Below are 24,248 nucleotides of genomic sequence, written 5' to 3'. Positions count from 1 at the left end.
ACTGGCTGAACCGATTTGGACCGTTTTGGTCTCATTCGATCCGTCTTGGGGTCCCATAAGTCGCTATTGAAAATTATAAAGTTAAGTTAAGTACTTCAAAAGTTATGCTAAAAAAACGATTTTAACAAAAGTCCGGAAGATTGTAAAAAGGGTGGTTTTTGTAAAAAAAACTGTCATGCTATACATTTTTAGAAAGGTAATAAAGAGACCTTTCCAATGCGTACAAGACATTGAAGATCTGACAACCCTATCAAAAGTTATAGACACTTAAGTGTTATTTATGCACTTTATGGACGCCGGATCTCAGATATTTTGATGAAAACGTTGTCCGAATCTCTCATGCAACCTATCGTTAGATAGGTAATCAGAAGACCTTTCCAACGAGTTCAAGACGTTGAAGATCTGACAACCCTATCAAAAGTTATAAGCATTTAAGTGTTTTTTATGAGCCTTTTAGAGGCCGGATCTCATATATTTCGATGAAAACGTTGTCCGGATCTACCATGCGACTTGTCGTTGGATAGGTAATCAAAAGACCTTTGCAACGAGTTCAAAAGATTGCAGATCTGACAACCCTATCAAAAGTTATACGCACTTAAGTGTTATTTATGCATTTTTGGGAGGCTGGATATCAGATATTTTGACAAAAACGTTTTCCGGATCTATCTTGCGACTTGTCGTTGGATGGGTAATCAAAAGACCTTCTCAATGAGTTCAATAGATTGCAGATATGGCAACCCTATCAAAAGTTATAAGTACATAAGAGCCCTGAATTATGAAGATCTGACTACCCAATCTGATGGTATGAATCAAGTTGATAGAACACTGAAAGGTCCGCCCTTTTGTATCTATTTTGGATAGCATTACCCTCTAAATGTGAGGAAGGCACCAACCACCTAAGGGTGGATTAAGTAACGTTTTTTTATTTGACCTTACCATCGTGTTCCCCGGCCAATTTTACATAAGAATCACTTATCGACAGAAATGAATATGTTTTGTTCCAGAGATATCGAATTTTAAAGTTTTGTGTTTTCGAGATTACCTAGCTTCATTCGCCGCATCTGCTAGAAGCACACAAGCGGGCTGATTAATCGCGAATGTTTATTTGCTCAAAAAAATGAATGAAGTGAATTTCTGTGCTACCCCACAGGACAGAGCAATAACGACACACAGTAAAGGGCAGAATTGGATTCCGAAGGAGCGAGCAGGAAAATGCAATTAATCTTGTTGGTAACACTGAACAATAAGTGCACGATACATTATTGAGTAAAAAATTAGAATTAAAATGAATAAAATTTGTTGATACGTTGTACTCTAGTGAAGGACGATCACAAGGAGTAGGAAAAGGATTTCTAGAAAGTATAAAACTGAAAAATGTAAGAAAATCACAAAGTTTGATCTGCTGCAAAGCGGCGAATTCCCCAAATTTAGTTGCGATGATTTCGACACCGTCCGAACAACAGTGTTTTCACTTATTATAAGTGATTCTTATGTAAAATTGGCCGTGGAACACGATGGTAAGGTCAAATAAAAAAAATAAGCTGGGGTGTTTTGAGATACGGCCGTTTAAAGTTTTCAATTGCGCAATACATAATCAACATTTTGATCACGGAAATGGATTCTACGTCCAATTTCCTTCAAAATTGAGTCTAAGATCGACTTTCTAAGATTTGTGGTTCCTGAGTTATCGTCGTTTGAAACTAGGAGGTTTGCTCAAAAATCGCCAAAAAGTCGATTTTTTGGGAAGGTACAAAAATGGAGGGGGTGGTCCGATTTGGATGAAATTCGGGATTCTTGCATGATTTGATAGTATCAACAGCCCCGCCAAATTTGAGCAGGATTGGAGAGGGTAATTTTCAAATGCTGTTCCGCTTCAAATGGAATGACCCAAATGCGATTTGCAAACTAAAAAAAATACCTTCAACAATTTTTCATATAAAAATTCATAAAAAAATCCGTTTACTTATTTTTTTCTGAAAAGTTCTAATCATAACCAACAACCGACTCTATGTTAGATCAGATAATTCCTTCTCAAGATGCAGATTTTCAGATTGCTCTGAAGTGAATCATTACACCCTAAGTTAAAGAACGAGGGGATAGTCCTCACGAAAAAAAAACGTGAGGAAAGTGCTATTTTGCGAGAGTATAGTCCTCTCGCGTGTTCATTCGTTCATTGGAACAGTTCATCCTATGAGTGGCTTACATGGACAAATGACCGCCACTTAGTCACCGAACCATGGTGGCCCATACGGCAAAGGCACGGTTCAATATGCCGAAGGTCTTGGGTTCTAGTCTCGGTACCGTCTTTTTTTTTTTTTTTTTTTTTTTTTTTTTGATAGATGAACTTCTTTTGAAGATGATCCCATGAGTAAAGTACTCTCGGTAGTTTCGGGATTTGTCCTCTCCGTCCGCACACAGTACCATTCTACTACCGAACCGTGCTCTTTATCTTCTCGTATGCCGATGCCCAGTTCTGAGTGTATGTTTAAACGTTAATTTTCTATGATTTTTGATAACTGTTTTGAATCGCTAATATCAATTCGAGATCTAATTTTGCAGCTTCGGTATGTTTTAAAAATTTGTAGGGCATTAAATTTCCAATGATAATCTCGCCTTTGGGAATTTTTGGATGGATTTTGCGCACCAGGTAGACCAAATTGTAATTAAAGTGGATTTTACAAACATTTTACGATTTTTCCAATACAAACTTCACTTTCGCGTAACAAGTGTCGGATTATGTTCATATTTGACCCAGAGCCTCAAGTTATCTCAAGAAACAATATTCTGCTTGTGTAGCGAGGTTTTGAAAAAAGTTCCATATTCTGAGCACCCTAGGGAGCAGACATAATTGTATTGCTGCATTTGTGAATGACCCTCGGACAAATTTAGAACCATTTTTTTGTCGAAGGGGGCACGTGCCTCCCCTGCACCCCCTGGTACCTCCAGTGATTCCAATATGAATTCTGTAAATCACGTTTAAGATTTCACAGTAAATTTAAACCGTAAGTTCAAGTTAAAGTTTTACTTACAAACTGTATTAATCTTTAAAAAACAACATACATAAAAACATACTTACCATAACCTTCCGCCGTGTTGTTCCCGTTTGCAACTATCGGAAAAATATTCTTTCCGCCTTCAGGTGAAGTTAATATCCAATGTTTCGGATCGTATCTAGTAGTCTGGTTCGATTCTCCCAGTGGAAACCCAAACCCTTTTTTTTTTTTGAGGGAAACTCCTAGTGCCAAAGTTGGCAAATGTTACCGAATTGTGCGAAATGCGGCGACAGTAAATTAAAAGCATGAAGCATCTTCTGGGGTGCTGCCCTTTTGGCATGGCGAAAAGTGCGGTTGGACAAATTTACTGTCCGAGGCAGGGGGGTTTATTACTGTGAGGTGAAAGTTTGCGCGATGTTTGGGGAAGTTTTGCAGTTTAGATACACCTTTTATTACGTTTTAATTGATTTTTAATGCCTAAATAGTTCTAGAACAATGCGATAATTACTCAAGCCAACTTTTCTGTTCTTTGTGTAATTTAATTCCAGATCAAATCGACAATCACAAAGCTGCAGGCCGTGGTCTGCTCGGACGGCCGGTTCCGGGTGATGCGCGAAGCCCTGCACAGGTGTGACCCGCCCTGCATCCCGTACCTGGGCATGTACCTCACGGATCTGTCCTTCATCGAGGAGGGCACGCCGGACTTTACCCCGGACCGGTTGCTGAACTTTTCCAAAATGCGAATGGTGATGGAACTCCCGACCTGCTTGCAATGACTGATTTATGAAGATTAATGTCTTCTTCTACCTTTTTTACCTCGCCTCCAATTCGCAGATTGCCCACGTGATACGCGAGATTCGCCACTTCCAACAGACGCCGTACAAGATCGATCACATACCGAAAGTGACCTCCTACCTCCTGGACACTTCGTTGCTGCTGGACGACGACGAGCTGTACCAGAAGTCGCTGCAGATCGAGCCGCGCAGCTCCCGGCTGAGCGCCCCCAACACGGCCAACGTCTGAGCCCTGCGTCACCTCCACCGGACTCGGGCCACCTCCCTCGAGACCGATGGGGCCGGCAGCGGGCAGGACACGCTGTAGAGACGGGAAGATCCGTGATGATGAAGAAGAAGAAGAGTGATGTTTGAGATTTTGAAAAAGTTGTGGCAAAAAATGTTTGCTCACCTCTCTTTATTTGAGGAATGAGCGGTGGAAAGTGAGTAAAAGTGGTTTTATTTTTCGAGTGCTGATGAACTATGATGATGTGGTGAGAATAGTGTTCCGTGGAAGTTTCCTGTTGAAGCGGGCAGCAAGACGACAGATTGATCAAGGTAAGAACAATGATTTAAAACAGTGTATGTATCGTTTAAAGATGACAATTGATGAACTTCTTATTGCTTGAGCCTTGCAATGTACGAACACTAGGGTGTGAAAATATGGGACTAATTTTGTACCCAAAGAGACGAGTTATTCCTTTTGATTTGGCAAATTTTCATTAAAATTAGAATCTATGAAAGAAATATTATTTGTCTTAACAACAATATCAAATATTAACAAAAAAATAAAGATCTTAAAACATTGTGGTTTGGTTGAGCGTTTTAGCAGAATGCATTACTGTGAATACAAAGAGACGAGTTGTTCCTTTTAATTCCGCTATAAATCCGCTATATATAGCGGAATTGAAAGGAACAACTCGTCTCTTTGTATTCACATCTTAAAATACTTTAAACTTGGATTCGATTTTAATCATCTTCTAAATAAATAAAAAAAATGTCATTAGTTTTTGCTCTTAACATCAAACTGGGTGGCTTTGAAAGTCAACACTAAGCCTGGTTTTATTCCTCTCGATTCCCGGTAAACTTAGTAAACCACTCCCGGACTCGTAATCGGGCTGTAGTGGACGAATTTGAATGCTTCAAATGGCAAAAGGTGGGGGTTTTGTCCTCTAATCCGGGACAATTGTTTTACGGTTTGGTTCCGGAATAGTAGTGGTTTGTCGCCAAGTGTAAAAGATAAATACACGCAGAAAAATGTTTTATGGAATCAGCCTGTAGGAGGTTTGAATCAACAAAATTTTTGTTGAATATAATCAACGCCGATTTTGCGTTGAAACAATTCCACAAAAGTCTATTGTTGTTTTGAAAAGGCTGCTTTGACGTTTAGCGTTGATTGAACAAAAATCTTGATTTTCAAATCAACAAAACGTTTTGTTGATTCAAATATGCCTTATTTTTCTGCGTGTACAAAGTATTTTTGACCAAATATTGTCAAAACAAGTTAAAAAGATAAAATATCAATTTAATAATAAATAGTTGTTCATAAAGTAATGTTTTGTTTTCAACCTAAAAAAGTAAATTTCATACAATTTTTAATAGAAATTTATTAGAAACAGTAATCAGAATTTCAAAATGGTCACAATCTAGCTCAAGGTACTTGTATCTGTATTTGACACAGCAACACCATTTACTTAATGTATTGTGTGTGTGTGTCCAATCCAATACCCGCTAACCGGTAGCGAAATTATGGGAAAGTATAATTTGTATCAGACTTTGTATATGGGTCATTCCATCTCAACTGTGCACGAAAAAGTGCAAATTTGAAAATTACCCTCTCCGATCCTGCTCAAATTTGGCAGGGCTGTTGATACTATCGAAACATGCAAGAATCCCGAATTTCATCCAAATCGGACCACCCCCTCCATTTTTGTACCTCCCCAAAACATCGACTTTTTGGCGATTTTTGAGCAAAACCCCTATTTTCAAACGGCGATAGCTCAGGAACCACAAATCTTAGAAGGTAGGTCTTAGACTCAATTTTGAAGGAAATTGGACGTAGAATCCATTTCCGTGATCAAAATTTTGATTAATTTATTTTTTCTACCTGCATTGCGCAATTGAAAACTTTAAACGGCCGTATCTCAAAACACCCCATCTTATTTTTTTGATTTGACCTCACCATCGTATTCCCCGTCCAATTTTACATAAGAATCACTTATCGACAGAAATGAATATGTTTCGTTCCAGAGATATCGAATTTTAAAGTTTTGATTTTTTGAGATTACCTACATCAGCTTCATTCGCCGCATCTGCTGGAAGCACACAGGCGGGCTGATCAATAACTGCTACCTGATCATTTATTGAAATAATAATTCATCATAAATAATCTATATCACTTTGAGCAAAAATTAACTGTATAACTGTAGGAAACAAGAGTTTAATCGCAAATGTTTATCTGCTCAAAAAAAATTAAGTGAATTTCTGTGCTAACTCACAGGACAGAGCAATAACGACACACAGTAAAGGGCAGAATTGGATTACGACGGAGCGTGCAGGAAAATGCAATTGATCTTGTAAGTAACACTGAACAATAAGTGCACGATACATTATTGAGTAAAAAAATATGAAATAAAATTAATAAAATTTGTTGATACGTTGTATTCTAGTGAAGGACGATCACAAGGAGTAGGAAAAGGATTTCTGGAAAGTATAAAAATGAAAAATGTTAGAAAATTACATAGTTTGATCTGCTGCGAAGCGGCTAATTCCGCAAATAAAGTTGCGATGACTTCGACACCGTCAGAACAACAATGTTTTTTTTTCTGCTATCATTCTTGGATTCTTGGAACACAATACGGCTGCTGTCCACACGTATAAATATTTTGTTAATTAAATGTACCGTGACCAAAATCATCTTTTAATCAAATGGAGCTGGCTCACAATATAAAAATCGATTTAATATGATCAAACTTTTAATCCATAAATCAGATTTTGGGTTTTTTGCTAAATCGTCAGTTGTGTGCTATCTTGTGACAACGACCATTTAGTACTATTCGAGAAAATCGATTTAAAAGTTTGACGATAAATATTTTCAAAATTATGAATGATAGAGTCAAACTTTTTGTAGCAATCGGTTCGTATACTATCGCTAAACAATCGCTCCAAGTTTGGTTAAACCAGTTAAAAGATACAATACATTATGTAAACAAAAATCTGAAAAGCACGTGTCACAAGTGTGTTTTGAAAGTAAAATTGTACTACGTGTCACAAGTGTGCACAGTATTCCCATACAAACTAAAATAAGCTTAAATCAATAGTTTAACCGACTTAATCAGTATATTTTCAAAAACAAAACATTGCATTGCCTTTAGAAAATGTGTATCAACATAAATTTGTGAAAAACAAGAGAAATTTTCCACATTTTCCAACAACATGTATGACGTGTCACAAGTGTGCACGATCATTTTGATGATAAATTGGTCTATGTCACAAGTGTGCATTACGATATCCGGGAAACGGAAGCGAGTTCCCAAAATCAGGTTAAAGCATCTTGTAGTGTTTGTTAAGTATAGCAAAACGTCTTCATTAACTCAGTTTCGACCAAAATGGCCTATGTCACAAGATAGCACACAGCTGACGAAATAGCACTATTTTGCTACCGCCCATGACAAAGGCCCTAGTCATGGCCTCGGGAGTACTCTAAAACGGTTAGCAACACGTAAAAAACGGTGCATTCAAAATAACCCAATAAATATTCCTTACACAAAAAAGATTGATCAAGGTATTAGCTATTTGAAAAAATATTTGCGTAAAATTATAAAAATAAAATTAATCATCTCTCAGAACACCAGGTAGCAGTTTTTAATCAGCCGGCCTGTGTGCTTCTAGCAGATGCGGCGAATGAAGCTGATGTAGGTAATCTCAACTACTCAAAACTTTAAAATTCGATATCTCTGGAACGAAACATATTCATTTCTGTCGATAAGTGATTCTTATATAAAATTGGACGGGGAATACGATGGTGAGGTCAAATCAAAAAAATAAGATGGGGTGTTTTGAGATACGGCCGTTTAAAGTTTTCAATTGCGCAATACAGGTAGAAAAAATAAATTAATCAAAATTTTGATCACGGAAATGGATTCTACGTCCAATTTCCTTCAAAATTGAGTCTAAGACCGACCCTCTAAGATTTGTGGTTCCTGAGTTATCGTCGTTTGAAGATAGGGGTTTCGCTCAAAAATCGCCAAAAAGTCGATGTTTTGGGGAGGTACAAAAATGGAGGGGGTGGTCCGATTTGGATGAAATTCGGGATTCTTGCATGTTTTGATAGTATCAACAGCCCTGCCAAATTTGAGCAGGATCGGAGAGGGTAATTTTCAAATGCTGTTCCGCTTCAGATGGAATGACCCATATGGTTCATCCCACCTGAAGTGTGCAAGAAAAAATGCAAATTTGAAACTAACCATCTCCGATTCTGCTCAAATTTGGCAGAGCTGTTTAGACTATTAAAACATGCAAAAATCTCGAATTTCATCCAAATCTGACCACCCCCTCCATGTTTGTACCCTCCCGAAAAATCGACTTTTTGGCGATTTTTGAGCGAAACCCCTATTCAGACGACGATAACTCAGGAACCACAAATCGTAGAGGGTCGATCTTAGACTCAATTTTGAAGGAAATTGGACGTAAAATCCATTTCCGTGATCAAAATTTGGATTTGCGCAATTGAAAACTTTAAATGGCTGTATCTTCAAATTTTACCTAATATGGTTCAATGACACTAAGATCAGGAAAAACAGTGCATTCAAAATTACCCAATAAATATTCCTTAAACAAAAAATAGATTGTTCAAGGTATTGATTATCTCAAAATCTTATAAAATTATAAAAATAATTCACCCCAGGTAGTAATTATTGATCAGCACGACTGAGTGCTTCTAGCATATGCGGCGAGTGTAGCTATTTTACGTATTTTCAAATACTCAAAACTTTAAAATTCGATATCTCTGGAACGAAACATATTCCTTTCTGTCGATAAGTGATTCTTATGTAAAATTGGACAGGGAATACGATGGTGAGGTCAAATTTAAAAAATAAATAGGGCTGTTTTGAGATACGGCCATTTAAAGTTTTCAATTGCGCAATACAGGAAGAAAAAAATATTTTAATCCAGATTTTGATCACGGAAATGGATTCTACGTCCAATTTTTTTCAAAATTGAGTCTAAGACCGACCCTCTAAGATTTGTGATTCCTGAGCAATCGCAGTTTAAAGATAGGGGTTTCGCTCAAAAATCGCCAAAAAGTCAATTTTTTGGGAGGGTACAAAACTGGAGGGGGAGGTCCGATTTGGATGAAATACGGGATTTTTGCATGTTTTGATAGTCTCAACAGCTCTGCCAAATTTGAGCAGAATCGGAGACGGTAATTTTCAAATGCTGTTCCGCTTCAGATGGAATGACCCATATGCCGAATACTGATACAACTTATCTCAGTCCCGGGTATTAGGTGGTGATAGCCCTCGCGCTGCTTCCAACCCATTTCAGAATGGCAGAGATCCTAGCGGCCCAATAGGGACGTGGCGTTACAACGTGCTGCCATCTGGTTTTTTTAAGTGCAAGAGTGTAAAAGTGCTGAGTCATCGTCTAAAAATAGACGGCGTCCTATCTCGCCCAGCAAAATGAAGTCGATAAAGTAGTCGGTTTCGATGAGAAAAAGTGGAAAACGTGGTCTAAAAATAGTGACGCCATCCCCCTATTCCGAGGTCGTTGGGCATTGTCCGGCCCCGCCTTAACATAGAAGCAAGCACCAGACGGATTCTTGATCTATCTTAACCTTCGGGAAGTCGCGCAAAAAAAAAACTACAAGAGCAGTCGCGTGGTGTACTTTGTGCACCTGTCAGAAATTTTCAAATAAACCGAATATAATTCCAAATAGGAAGAAACAATGTTCTACAAAGTTGTTAATTCCACCAATTAGAATGCCATCAGATATCTAACCACCATCCAGAATAACCCGGGGGGCCCCGGGGATGTTCCGAAGAGGGGACATTTCCGAAATTCTGGTCCGCTAGGCATGATGGGTGTCAAACTTCATAATTTTCAAAGGCAAACCTCTATATGGGCATTTTAAGTATCAAAGATGATCTGGCCACCATCCGGATTAACCCGGTGGCCTTGGGGATGTTCCGGAGAGGGGACATTTCCGAAATTCTGGTCCGCTAGGCATGATGGGTGTCAAACTTCATAATTTTCAAAGGCAAACCTCTATATGGGCATTTTAAGTATCAAAGATGATCTGGCCACCATCCGGATTAACCCGGTGGCCTTGGGGATGTTCCGGAGAGGGGACATTTCCGAAATTCTGGTCCGCTAGGCATGATGGGTGTCAAACTTCATAATTTTCAAAGGCAAACCTCAATATGAACATTTTTAGTGCAATAGGTGATCTGGCCACAATATGGACTAACCCGGTAGCCCCGGGAATGTTCCGAAGGGGGGACATTTCCGGAAATCCGGTCCACAAGGCATGATGGGTGTCAAACTTCATTATTTTCAATGGCAATCCTCTATATGGACATTTTTAGTGTCATTGTTGATCTGGCCACAATACGGACTACCCCGGTGGCCCCGGGGATGTTCCGAAGAGGGGACATTTCCGAAATTCTGGTCCGCTAGGCATGATTGGTGTCAAACTTCATAATTTTCAAAGGCAAACCTCTATATGGGCATTTTAAGTATCAAAGATGATCTGGCCACCATCCGGATTAACCCGGTGGCCTTGGGGATGTTCCGAAGAGGGGACATTTCCGAAATTCGGTCCACAAGCCATAATGGGTGTCAAACTTCACAATATTCAACGGCAACCCTCAATATGAACATTTTTAGTGGTATAGGTGATCTGGCCACAATACGGACTAACCCGGTGGCCCCGAAGATGTTCCGAAGAGGGAACATTTCCGGACATCCGGTCCACAAGGCATGATGAGTGTCAAAATTCCCAATTTTCAAAGGCAGTCCTCTATATGGACATTTATAGTGCCATAGGTGATCTGACCACAATAAGGACTACCCCGGTGGCCCCGAAATCCCAAATCTGCAATAACAAGATCATTTCTAGAGCTTTTTGTGACTCCAAACTGTACTGTATTTTTTTAAGTATTCTTCATGGTGAATGATTTTTCCTATGTTTAAAAATCTGTTTATGTCCTACTTACTCGTAGTAATCAAAAAACTTGTTATAAGATTTTAATCCGAATGTATAAAAAAATACAATATGTTTTTCTAAGATGATAAAAAATGACCTAAAGCAACATTTTAACTATTTTTTTCTTTGCTAGGACTACTTTAAATTTTCAGTAATTAAATATTTACAGTACTTACGGAAAATTAAATATACATCAATAATCTTAACGCAGAATGCATATATATTTTTTGATCGTAATTAATTTGGGTTCCAATGGAAAGCATAAAATGATTTATGGCCTTACTTACATACGTTATCTACTTCAGATTTTTAAAACCCCCCAACATAGTAGTCATGTCGTCATTAAGAGTAATAGGCATTTTCAACAAGTTTCATTTAATTTTTTCTCGAACTTTTTTTCGAACATCAATATGGCTAAATATTTTCCTCTTTATAGAATAGGGCAGCGAAAGGCCAAGAAGGTTGAATCAGTCAGAAATAAATGAATTAACAACAAGAATAATCTGTATACAATATAAGTCATCTAGTGTTTCTGATTGGCTTTATATTATTTTGCTTCAAAATTTATAAGTATCATAATTCCCGGGAGTTTCGACCAAATTTCCCGGGAATAAAGAGTTCCAAAAATATCCAATTTCTCTAGATTTTTTTCGGGTATTCCGTGGTCTAAACATAGCGACGTCATCCCCGTATTATATGTGTTGGTGAGAACTGCAGATCGCTGAAATGTTTACACGCGGGCAAAAATGATCTACGGGCTTGCTGCAAAAAATGTTATAAAATGTGACATTTTCTGCAGCAAATCCACTGTTGCAGATTTTGAGATATATTTTTCCTTTGGGTGTAGTTTTTAGTCTTTTATTTTTTTGTCCCGTCCGTGTAAATTAATCTGACCACTCACTGGGCTCATAATCCAAAGGTCGTAAATTCTACGTTTTAATATGGGTGCCTAGGACCTAGGGCTTGGGCGTCGAAGTCTTTGTAAATAAAAGACAGGTGATTGATACTACACTAAAAAAAATGAGTTCGCGTAAACGTGAACAGCGTTCATGCCACCGGGAACCAGGAAGAAATCTGTTCAACTTTTATAGTGCATTGCACCATGAAAGTGAACAGTTTTCTTCCTGGTTCCCGTTGGCATGAACGCTGTTCACGTTTACGCGAACTCATTTTTTTGAGTGTAGCAATAGTGGCCGGCAGCTGTAAAGTCAACTTCGATTATTACTTTATTTATAAGGTCCGTTTAGGTACTGATCCTAGGTTAAAACCGGGGGTCTGATAAAAAATATAAAAACCGAACACAGAAAAAAAACGATGGTAATATTCATCAGAAAATGGTGACAGATTTTGTGTCAAAAAAAATTGTAATATTACATAAGGAATTGATGAATTTTCATCAGGTTCACATTTTTACACACTTTTTATATTCAACCAACTAAATTTTCATGTTTCCAAAATTCAACTTTTTTTTGCTGCATACTGATCACGATGTTCACTTGGTCAAAACTAGATTTCAATGTTTGGGAATTTTACAAAAATACTGTAATTATGTTTTTTTGGTGTTTCATTCATCAAACCTGTATCCATTGGAAAAGGGGAGCAAAAAATGCTCTAAATAAATAAACAATTCAAGAAAATGTATGATTACTTGTTTTTTGATGATTGCACTTTATATTTCATTTCTGGATCCACATTTGAAAGGGCGGTACGACTTTAAACTTACGGCCTATCATCACACGCGTTTTGATGGGACGAAAGGCCGTATGAGTCGGAACATCTCCGGGGCAGTCCGTATTATGGCCAGATCTTCTATAGCACTAAAAAGGGCCATAAAGATGATAGGCTTTAAAAATTATGAATATTGGACCGAATTTCCGGAAATGTACCCACTTCGGAACATAACCAGGGTCACCGGGTTAATCCGGATGGTGGCAAGATCATCTCTGACACTTTATATGTACATATTGAGGTTAGCCGTTGAAAATTATGTTTGACATCCATCATGCCTTGCGGACCGGAATTTCGACAATGTCTACTCTTCGGAACATCCCTGGGGCCACCGGGGAGTCCGTATTGTGGCCAGATCACCTATACCACTAAAAATGTCCATATGATGGATTGCCTTTGAAAATGATGAATTTTGAGTCCCATCATGCCATGTGGACCGAATTACCGGAAATGTCCAATCTTCGGAAAATCTCCGGAGCCACCGGGGTAGTCCGTATTGTGGCCAGATCACCTATGGCACTAAACATGTTCATATTGAGGTTTGCCGTTGAAAATTATGAAGTTTGACACCCATCATGCCTTGTGGACCGGATTTCCGGAAATGTCTCCCTTCGGAACATTCCCGAGGCCACCGGGTTAGTCCGTATTGTGGCCAGATCACCTATACCACTAAAAATGTTCATATTGAGGTTTGCCGTTGAAATTATGAAGTTTGACACCCATCATGCCTTGTGAACCGCAATTCCGGAAATGTCCCCTCTTCGGAACATCCCCAGGGCCACCGGGTTAATTCGGATGGTGGCCAGATCATCTCTGACACTTTAAATGTTCAAACTGAGGTTTGCCGTTAAAAATTATGAAGTTTGACATCCATCATGCCCTTCGGACCGGAATTTTTGAAATGTCCCTTCTTCGGAACATCCCCGGGGCCACCGGGGTAGTCCGTATTGTGGCCAGATCACCTATTGCGCTAAAAATGTTCATATTGAGGTTTGCCGTTGAAATTATGAAGTTTGACACCCATCATGCCTTGTGAACCGCAATTCCGGAAATGTCCCCTCTTCGGAACATCCCCAGGGCCACCGGGTTAATTCGGATGGTGGCCAGATCATCTCTGACACTTTAAATGTTCAATCTGAGGTTTGCCGTTAAAAATTATGAAGTTTGACATCCATCATGCCCTTCGGACCGGAATTTTTGAAATGTCCCTTCTTCGGAACATCCCCGGGGCCACCGGGGTAGTCCGTATTGTGGCCAGATCATCAATGACACTAAAAATGTCCATATAGAGGATTGCCATTGAAAATAATGAAGTTTAACACCCATCATGCCTTGTGGACCGGATTTCCGGAAATGTCTCCCTTCGGAACATTCCCGGGGCCACCGGGTTAGTCCATATTGTGGCCAGATCACCTATTGCACTAAAAATGATCATATTGAGGTTTGCCGTTGAAAATTATGAAGTTTGACACCCATCATGCCTTGCGGACCGGAATTTTGAAAATGTCCCCTCATCGGAACATCCCCGGAGCCACCGGGTTAATCCGTATTGTGGTCAGATCACTAAAAATGTTCCTATTGAGGTTTGCCATTGAAAATAATGAAGTTTGACACCTATCATGCCTTGTGGACCGGATTTCCGGAAATGTCTCCCTTCGGAACATTCCCGGGGCCACCGGGTTAGTCCATATTGTGGCCAGATCACCTATTGCACTAAAAATGTTCATATTGAGGTTTGCCGTTGAAAATTATGAAGTTTGACACCCATCATGCCTTGCGGACCGAAATTTCGAAAATGTCCCCTCATCGGAACATCCCCGGAGCCACCGGGTTAATCCGTATTGTGGTCAGATCACTAAAAATGTTCCTATTGAGGTTTGCCATTTAATGAAGGTTGATACCTATCATGCCTTGTGGACCGGATTTCCGGAAATGTCCCCCCTTCGGAACATTCCCGGGGCCACCGGGTTAGTCCGTATTGTGGCCAGATCACCTATTGCACTAAAAATGTTCATATTGAGGTTTGCCGTTGAAAATTATGAAATTTGACACCCATCATGCCTTGTGAACCGGAATTCCGGAAATGTCCCCTCTTCGGAACATCCCCAGGGCCACCGGGTTAGTCCATATTGTGGCCAGATCACCTATTGCACTAAAAATGTTCATATTGAGGTTTGCCGTTGAAAATTATGAAGTTTGACACCCATCATGCCTTGCGGACCGAAATTTCGAAAATGTCCCCTCATCGGAACATCCCCGGAGCCACCGGGTTAATCCGTATTGTGGTCAGATCACTAAAAATGTTCCTATTGAGGTTTGCCATTGAAAATAATGAAGTTTGACACCTATCATGCCTTGTGGACCGGATTTCCGGAAATGTCTCCCTTCGGAACATTCCCGGGGCCACCGGGTTAGTCCATATTGTGGCCAGATCACCTATTGCACTAAAAATGATCATATTGAGGTTTGCCGTTGAAAATTATGAAGTTTGACACCCATCATGCCTTGCGGACCGGAATTTTGAAAATGTCCCCTCATCGGAACATCCCCGGAGCCACCGGGTTAATCCGTATTGTGGTCAGATCACTAAAAATGTTCCTATTGAGGTTTGCCATTGAAAATAATGAAGTTTGACACCTATCATGCCTTGTGGACCGGATTTCCGGAAATGTCTCCCTTCGGAACATTCCCGGGGCCACCGGGTTAGTCCATATTGTGGCCAGATCACCTATTGCACTAAAAATGTTCATATTGAGGTTTGCCGTTGAAAATTATGAAGTTTGACACCCATCATGCCTTGCGGACCGAAATTTCGAAAATGTCCCCTCATCGGAACATCCCCGGAGCCACCGGGTTAATCCGTATTGTGGTCAGATCACTAAAAATGTTCCTATTGAGGTTTGCCATTTAATGAAGGTTGATACCTATCATGCCTTGTGGACCGGATTTCCGGAAATGTCCCCCCTTCGGAACATTCCCGGGGCCACCGGGTTAGTCCGTATTGTGGCCAGATCACCTATTGCACTAAAAATGTTCATATTGAGGTTTGCCGTTGAAAATTATGAAATTTGACACCCATCATGCCTTGTGAACCGGAATTCCGGAAATGTCCCCTCTTCGGAACATCCCCAGGGCCACCGGGTTAATTCGGATGGTGGCCAGATCATCTCTGACACTTTAAATGTTCAAACTGAGGTTTGCCGTTGAAAATTATTAAGTTTGACATCCATCATGCCCTGCGGACCGGAATTTTGGAAATGTCCCTTCTTCGGAACATCCCCGGGGCCACTGGGAAAGTCCGTATTGTGGCCAGATCATCTATGGCACTAAAAATGTCCATATAGAGGATTGCCATTGAAAATAATGAAGTTTGACACCCATCATGCCTTGTGGACCGGATTTCTGAAAATGTCCCCTCTTCGGAACATCCCCAAGGGCCACCGGACCGTACTCAGAACCCATATTTTCATCAAGTCGGAATTAGCGGCCCTCCTGATTACAATGAAACAGTTTTGGGGTCAATTGATCCTGATTGAGACTTATAAAAACAATGTGTAACTTCCGGTATTCATTCCACCAAAAAAATACTTACGCGAGCAGTCGCGCTGGTGTACTTTGTGCACCAACCCAAAAACACTATTTTAAAAAATATATTAAAAATAGTTTTTACTCAACAATGTCTTAGGTTAACTTGTTTCCGTCAGTAAAAATGTTTAACTTGAGCATATATCAAGGCTACGGCTTGATTGTTTCATGAAAAACTTCTGTTTTTTTAAGTTTCCCAAATCTGGTGCACAAAGTACACTAGCGCGACTTCCCGAAGGTTAAGACTCCCAATTCCTTCAGGCAAATCAGGGATTAGAGCGTATATAATATGAGAAGAATACAACAAGTTTTATAACCTTTAGATGGTCGACTGGTTAGAGTCCCAGACCATCAATCCAAAGGTGTGAGTTCGAACCCACCTGATTCTGTTTCGTTTTTGTTCATATTCAAAGTTCCAATTCCTGATTCCAAATTTCAAAGGTACCGACCGGGATTTGATCCCTGAACCTTCTGCTTGTGAGGCAGAAGCCGTAACCATTAAGCCACGGAGCCAGTTAACACCATTTATGTAATGTATTCACTCGATAAGATTTCTTAGTTTTATTAGGGGTACGGACAATCAATAAACTTGATTTTTTAACCTTTTTTGATATACATTTTTTTATATTTTTTAAGAATTTGTTTTTAACAAACTCAATGACAGAATCTTGACGAGGATGTTCTAACTGTAATATTTACAGTTGATCTTAGGAATGAAAAAAACAACTTTCAATTGTTGTTTTGACTTGATTTCATCATTTTATCATATAACAAAAATTTTGATATCGGGAAATAATATTGAAGCTTTTGGACAAAAATCAAATATGCAACAAGTTTGAGCAACCAGGACACTGAGATATTTATTGGTAAAATTAATAAATTTAATTCATGTTTATTTCTTGTACTAAGCATAATACATTTTGTTTTACTTCTAAACTAGTGTGGAGTTATGGATATCCTTTCAGCTACAGCATTATCAGTAACCATTGGATTACATTAATTTGTTACACTAGGTGAGATTTAACCCAAGTAGCAAGTAAAACATCGCTTTTAATTTTTTTGTTGAACAATTGCTGCACAAGCGTTTTTATACGTTAATTATTGAACAAGTGTCATAAAATTTGGTCAATTGTTCTCATTTTGATCAAAAAACCATTGTTCTTCATGGCTATGTAACACAAATGCCAAATCTAGCAACGGATTACGAATAGTTAATTTTGAAGTTTATTCTGACTCAAATGGAACATGCTTATAGAACTCGAAAAGCAAAATGACATTTGCAGACATGATTTTTCATTTCTAGATTAAATTTTCAAAAGGTCCTATCTGCATAGGAAACCCATGAGGGATAGGTTGTTTTGAAAATTTAATCTAGATTTCAGCTTGCTAAAGATTTCACGTAAACAAGTTGTTTATGTGTAGTTCGCGTTCGTGTTTCAAAAACCGAGCAAGAACATGTTAACGAAACAAGCACAGATCGTTCTAAAAATAGAAACAGCTTATGTTCAAAAGAAGTTTTGACAAACTGTTAGTGAACTTGGTAATATCTAGATGACCGCAGACTTCTTATTGACGTTTAGGCCTGCTCATCCAACATAACCCCTCGTGGAAAGAAACAGACGCGCGCCCGGACTTGACATTTGGAGTGATCTTGGGTTCGATACTTGCCCTGAGGATTCTTCATCAAAAAGAAAAACTGAAAATGCAGCACCGGGAACCAGCAGCAGTAGTAGAGAAGTAGTAGCAAGCGATGTTAATTAGCACTCAGACATAATTGAAAAAAAAATCCCCAAAGGCATAATTAGGAAACTGAATGATTTTTTAATGGTTAATATTTTTTATTATCCATCATTCATATTATTATCATTTATAAATGGTGTATCCCTGTCCAAACTAATAATTTACAAAAAACTAGTAGTTAATGTATCGTAAAGCTAAATTACTCACAAATAAAGGATTAAATTTAAAAAAAAAACTTTTAAGCGAACACCTTGAGCGTATTTTATGAAAAGCCTGTATAACATTCTTGTCTGCCACGATATGTTTTTGAACGATTATAAAAACGTTTGCCTAACTCCCTCCTGAATCTTAAAGGCAGAATGTTGTTAAACGGTTCTAACGACGTTATCCAACCCGGTTCAGAATCTTATAGTCAAGAGTTCTTATGACATGTTCAACAAACGTTCTCTATGCAAGTAGGACGTGCGCTGGTAAAATTTAATTAAACCACGCACATTTCTAACAGGTTAAGAGATGTTCAACAACAGAAAAACGTGCGCTTTTTCCAGCGTTCAAGAGTTCTCAGGGACGTTGGGAAAACATAGTAAATGAGTTCAACATCAAGTTCAGAAATCTTTTGGCGAACAAAGTGTGCTACTTGGGAACGAAAGCAAAAAAATCAATTACAAAAATCATTGATTGGGATCATTGATTCCCAAAAAGCTCTATAAATGATTTTATATTTGCACGATCAGAAAACATTTCCAAAATTTCAATCAATCTCAAAATAACAAAGTTAGCTTAATTAATGTTTTATTGAAAGCTAGCTTAATCCACCTATGTGGTTGATGCCTTCCTCACTAATTCCTAAAAAATGATCTGGAAATGATAATGAAATTCATCTGAATGATTAATTCATTGGAAAGTACATCATAACTAAAACAGGGTTGCCAGATTCAGATTCGTTTGGAAGGTCTCTTGATTACCTTTCCAACAAAAGGTCGGTTTATGGATCCGGAAAATGTTAACAAACAAAAAAGGGAGATTCGGCTTTATAAAAGTATACAAATATAAGTTAAGTAGTCATATTTTGAGACAGGGTGACCATCTAACTACCTACCTGAGGTCAAAATCTGAGACAGGGTTGCCAGATCTTCCTTGTTTTGGACTTGTTGGAAAGGTCTTTCACTTACCTATCGAACGATGTGTAACGTGATGGTATTTGAACAAATTTCTGGCCATTTATCTAACATCCCGATAAATGAGAAAACACAAATTTATGCATAACTTTTGAAATACTTACCGAAACTGAGTTGATAGGTATTCATGAAGGTGGGTCTACGATCTTCTTATGAAAAGTTCATTTTTCGAGCAGGATTATAGCCTTACCTTAGTGAGGAAGGCAAAAGCTATACATCCATGTCATTGAATTTATTGCAATTGAATAAGTATAATATTTTTTTCAAGTTGTTTCAAATTAAAATATCTATCAAATCAATAAAGAAACTTAAACCCCGAGTCCCAGGAATTCCAGAAGAAAAAGAACATTAAACGCTTGATTTACTAGTTAAAAATAAAAACTGCGAAATCAGGAGGAATTTGCGTTTGTTGTGTTAATTTTGTTGAAAAATCTCTAATATTTATCATGATAGAAAAAAAAATATTTCAAATTTGCTAAATTGCAACGATTTTGCTGAAAAATCGCACAAATTTAATAATTCAATTCTTTAAAGAGCATTCAAATGATGTTGCATAGAAAACCAAGTCAATGCGTCAGTAAATTTAAAGTATTGACAATCTTGTCGTAAGTAAAACAAAAAAAATTACACGTTGGTTACTGCAAAACTGTAAAATAAACCAGGGCTGTGGAGTCGGAGTCGGAGTCGGAGCCGGAGTCGGTGGAGTCGGGTCTTTTTGGGGACCTGGAGTCGGAGTCGGAGTCGGAGTCGTCAAAACTCGAATAGCTGGAGTCGGAGTCGGAGTCGGAGTCGGCTAAATTTTATGAGCTGGAGTCGGAGTCGGAGCCGGAGTCGAAAATTTCTGATAAACCCGGAGTCGGAGCTGGAGTCGGCGTTATCTTAAATTCAATATAGTTTATTAACTTTGTTATTGTTTAGTTTTTGTTATGATGCAAATTAATTTATTAATTTATTTAATTTTATGTACCTAATTTTTTAAACCGCGTAATGATTTTTTTTCAGTTAATTTAGGTGTTGGTTCAAGAGATTTCTCAGATGCCATTATGTTTTGAAGCATTTTCAATTTGGTTGGATAGCTCTGACTATGTTATTTCAATATGATCAGTAAATGATAATTTTCTCCTCATTTATCCATGTTTTTAGTTTCATAACTCAATAAATTATAAACAATTTGGTTGTGCACTATTTTTTTGAAATTATTCAGTTGATGCTTGACTCCCTCCTTTTACTTGTAATTATGTATTCTTTCAATTCAAATTTCACCAAGTTTAAAAAAAAAAACAAAGGATCACTATCAGTACTTAACTAAAATGATAACGTTTTTAAAACATTGGTAAAATTGACCATCAAATTATCAACTATTACGGGAACAGCATCTAATTCCTCTAATGTTGCCATTTCAGCACATTGATGTTCACTGTAAAAAAAAGTCATGGTAATATTACATCTGCGAAGGGGTACATCTTTTATGTCAGAAAAAATGTGTAATTTTACTTCTGATAATGAGTAATTTACTACTTGTCTGGTGCAATTTCACTTTTTCAGTCTAAATTGAGGTAAAATTACATCATAAAAGAGGTAATATTCAACCATCCGAAATTACACCTTCCAAATTTTCACATTTTTTGGCTTTGTTCATTTACAGATCATAAAAAGTGTTTTCAACTGAAATCGAGTAATAAATGACTCAATAGGATGTGAGCAAACAAGTTTCTATCAACAGTTTTGCAAAATTAGATGTTTAAATAGTGAAAATAAGCAAATTGGATGAAGTAAGGAGCGAGTGCATATCCTGCCAAACATACTAGAATTTCCCCTATATCAATCTATTACTTGGAACTCAACATGCTTATTTTGTACATAAATAAAAAAACAAAGGGTCGTGTTGTAAATATTTGAAACTGTCAAAAATATCAAAATTAAGTTGCAACCTATTTTGAAATCATCATTGAATATATGCAATTCATCGATTTCCTCAATATTTACTATTTCTCTACAGAAATCTAAAAGTGTGGGTCCTTACAAATATCGTTGAACAAATCTTTAAATATGGCTGTTTTAGGCCATTTGGGTCCGTAAGTTTGAAAACTTGGAATAAGAAGACAACAACTTTTTTGGTTGATGTGCACCCTTAAATGTCATAAATCGGGGTAACATTGATTGAACTTGTTTTTTTTTAAATATGATTCTACCGGTAAGAATTTTATCATGACTTATATGTTTAAAACATGTACTGGGCTGGATTACAAAATGTCCATGTATGTATTTTCACATAAATTCAGTAGCTTTAGAATACAGTTAAGTAAACTGTTTATTTTAATACCAGGGTGACTTTGATAGTTACTGTGTGTCTTACAAATTAGACCTAAAATGATTTTATATGTCAAATCGATTATGAAGTCTAGCACTCCCATTTTTTAATATAACAATTACATTTTTTTTGACATGTTTACCAATTTTTAATAAAAAAGTAATGTAAATTTTGGGTTGATTAAATAAAAATTACAATTATTCTTAAAAACAGAATCCAATTTTACTTCTTGAAATACTCAGATTTTGCAAAATCATTTTGTGCTATCAATTCGCAAAAAAAAAACTTTAACTTATCAATGTAACCCCAAACATCAATGTCACCCCGGTTTACAGGTATACGCGCATGTGTGAGATAAACATGTGAGTTATGTTATCAATACTTTTCATTTCATTTCATTTCATTTATTTCGTTGTTAAAGCATTATTTGTGTGAAGCTATTTTAAGTTGAGATGTGGACTACCTTTGAAAAGCTGATTAATTCCAAGTTGTGAACAGAGTTTGCAGGTGCCTAAAGAATCGACTATGTCTACTGAAGGAAAGTTGCAAAATAACCTCCAAAATATCTAATAGGTGGGGGATAGTTAGAGGAATGGAGATTTTATTTAAACATTTTTTAGATATTAGAAATATAGTTAGTGATGGAGTCGGAGTCGGAGTCGGAGTCAACAATTTGTTAAAAGCTGGAGTCGGAGTCGGAGTCGGAGTCGGCTAGAGTTGGCAGGCCGGAGTTGGAGTCGGAGTCGGAGTCGTATGAAGCTGAAAGCCGGAGCCGGAGTCGGAGTCGGAGTCGGCTTAACTCAGAAAGCCGGAGTCGGAGTCGGAGTCGGAGTCGCCTAAAACCTGACCCGACTCCGCAGCCCTGAAATAAACACCTTATTTTTTAAGAACTATCCATTATTAAAATTAATCTTAATTATCGATGAAAATGGTAATAACATTTTTAATATGTCTTAATATTTCTGCTTCATTAGAAAGATTTGAGCAGTTTTTTTTTACTGCATTGTTGAAACTTGCATCCTTGTAGAATCGTATAGTAATATTATTTATTGTTCCTCCTACCAAACACATAAGTTAATAAATCAATGTCATCGAGAGCCATCCAATTTAAAAGTTGCTCTCAGGCAGTAATTGATTTCCACTCTCCCAAAAATACTTTGCTCAACCGCTCGAATGTGAAAGTTTTAATTAAAATTGCATCCATATTCCACTCGTCGCCGCAGCAGCAGCAGCGTGTTCATTGAGTGCTTTCGAATAGCGATCATAATTTGCTCTGATAGCTCTCTTTTCCCTCACACACAAGTGCAACCGAGTAGCAATTGCAATTGCATTAGCCAAAATCTACGACCGACTCGTTGCTGGCCCCCGGGAAGTGACTCTTGACTTCTAATGGCCAAGTGATGGGCAGGAGGGAGTGGGGTTCAGATGACACTTGCCATGTTGTACAAGTAGCATTTTACCGCCAAAGTTAGCACCCCCCTTACCACAGTTTTTCGCAACGAAAAGAAGCAGAGTGAACCTCCTGCCCGGCGGGGGCGGGGGTTGCCTACGTGCAGGCGCAAGACCAGTGCAAATGGAGGTACTGCCCTCTGCTGTGTGATTATCGCACTCCAGGCGCATCCACGCGACAACGACGTCGTACCGCGCTGGTTATCTTTGGGTGGGGTCCCCTTTTACCGGTTTGGATTTGGGAACGGTCGGGACAGGTCGCAGGAACACCGGAATCGTTTGCTTCCATACTAGCGGTCCAAGCCACCAAGAGATGTCGCGACGCGCGCTCCTACCGTGTACGCGGTACTTAGAATTAATGGTTACTCATTGCGAGTATTAACTTCAGCGTTTTAGTGTACATTTGGGTGCTATTGAACCATTTGGGTGATTATTTTATTCTTTTATTATATTAGTCTTAGAGATTTGAACTACTTTAGTTCATTGAATGATTATGAGATATTAAAATTTGTTGACACATTTCCATGATTCGGAGGTTTTTGACTTGTTCTGGCATGTCACTTATTAGGGTTTTATTTTATTATTGTAATTGTTGAAGACACAATCAAAGCTTTTGCTTTAATTCGATTTATTTTACAAATTTTTCAAAGATGAATAAAACGGGTAGCTGAAAATTACTGATTTCAGTCAATTCTAAGAACAAGAATTCTATTTGAAGAACAAGAATTGATATTTGGTACTTTATTGATAATTTTGACAAATAATAAAGTTAAAATATTCCTTCACATTTTTCAAAAAATGTTTAAGATCCAATCTTCAATGTTTCGTACAAATATTAGACGAAATATGAGGAAATTTTCTGAACTTCTAATTTTTTTTCAAAAGTGGTTTCAGTTTTTAGTTTTTTGAATAGGATTATTATTTTTCCAAAACAAAACATTAGGCAAAAAGTATCATAACAGTTAGGCAATTATAAATATTTTTCAAAGTTTATGTCGCTTCCATCCTCCCTCTTTGAAATTAGTTAAAAAAAAACAGGGGGAAACAATTTTTTTCAACAAGCTACAAAATTTAAATGAAAATAGAAATCTAATCAACTAAAGAAAATTTGAAATGCATTTCAACACCGCTCTATCTAAAAAATCCTTAAAAATCGATTTTTCAACCATTATTTCAAATTCATTTTTTTATTTTTAAGAAAAACTCTTAAAACTAAACAAAATTGTAGGGTTGGAAGTTTGACTAGTTTTATGTTACTTTGCCAGTATTTTAAACAATTTTTGG

General features: G+C 37.8%; 1 protein-coding gene across 8 annotated transcripts in view; it reads left to right on the top strand.

Moving 5' to 3' along the window:
• LOC120425707 (ras-specific guanine nucleotide-releasing factor 2-like) overlaps positions 1–24,248 on the top strand; it is a 420,283-nt gene that overhangs the window by 190,964 nt on the left and 205,071 nt on the right. For all 8 annotated transcript variants that reach the window (XM_052709837.1, XM_052709833.1, XM_052709838.1 and 5 more), the window contains 2 exons: positions 3,542–3,739; positions 3,828–4,324. In XM_052709837.1, the coding sequence (XP_052565797.1) occupies positions 3,542–3,739; positions 3,828–4,016 (387 nt within the window). In that variant the 3' untranslated portion in view covers positions 4,017–4,324. The remainder of the gene's footprint in view (positions 1–3,541; positions 3,740–3,827; positions 4,325–24,248) is intronic.

This window comes from Culex pipiens, chromosome 3 (genome assembly GCF_016801865.2).
Source record: "Culex pipiens pallens isolate TS chromosome 3, TS_CPP_V2, whole genome shotgun sequence".
Taxonomy (NCBI): domain Eukaryota; kingdom Metazoa; phylum Arthropoda; class Insecta; order Diptera; family Culicidae; genus Culex; species Culex pipiens.
The sequence above is the reverse complement of the archived record's forward strand: the minus strand, read 5'-3'. Positions and strand labels throughout refer to the sequence as shown.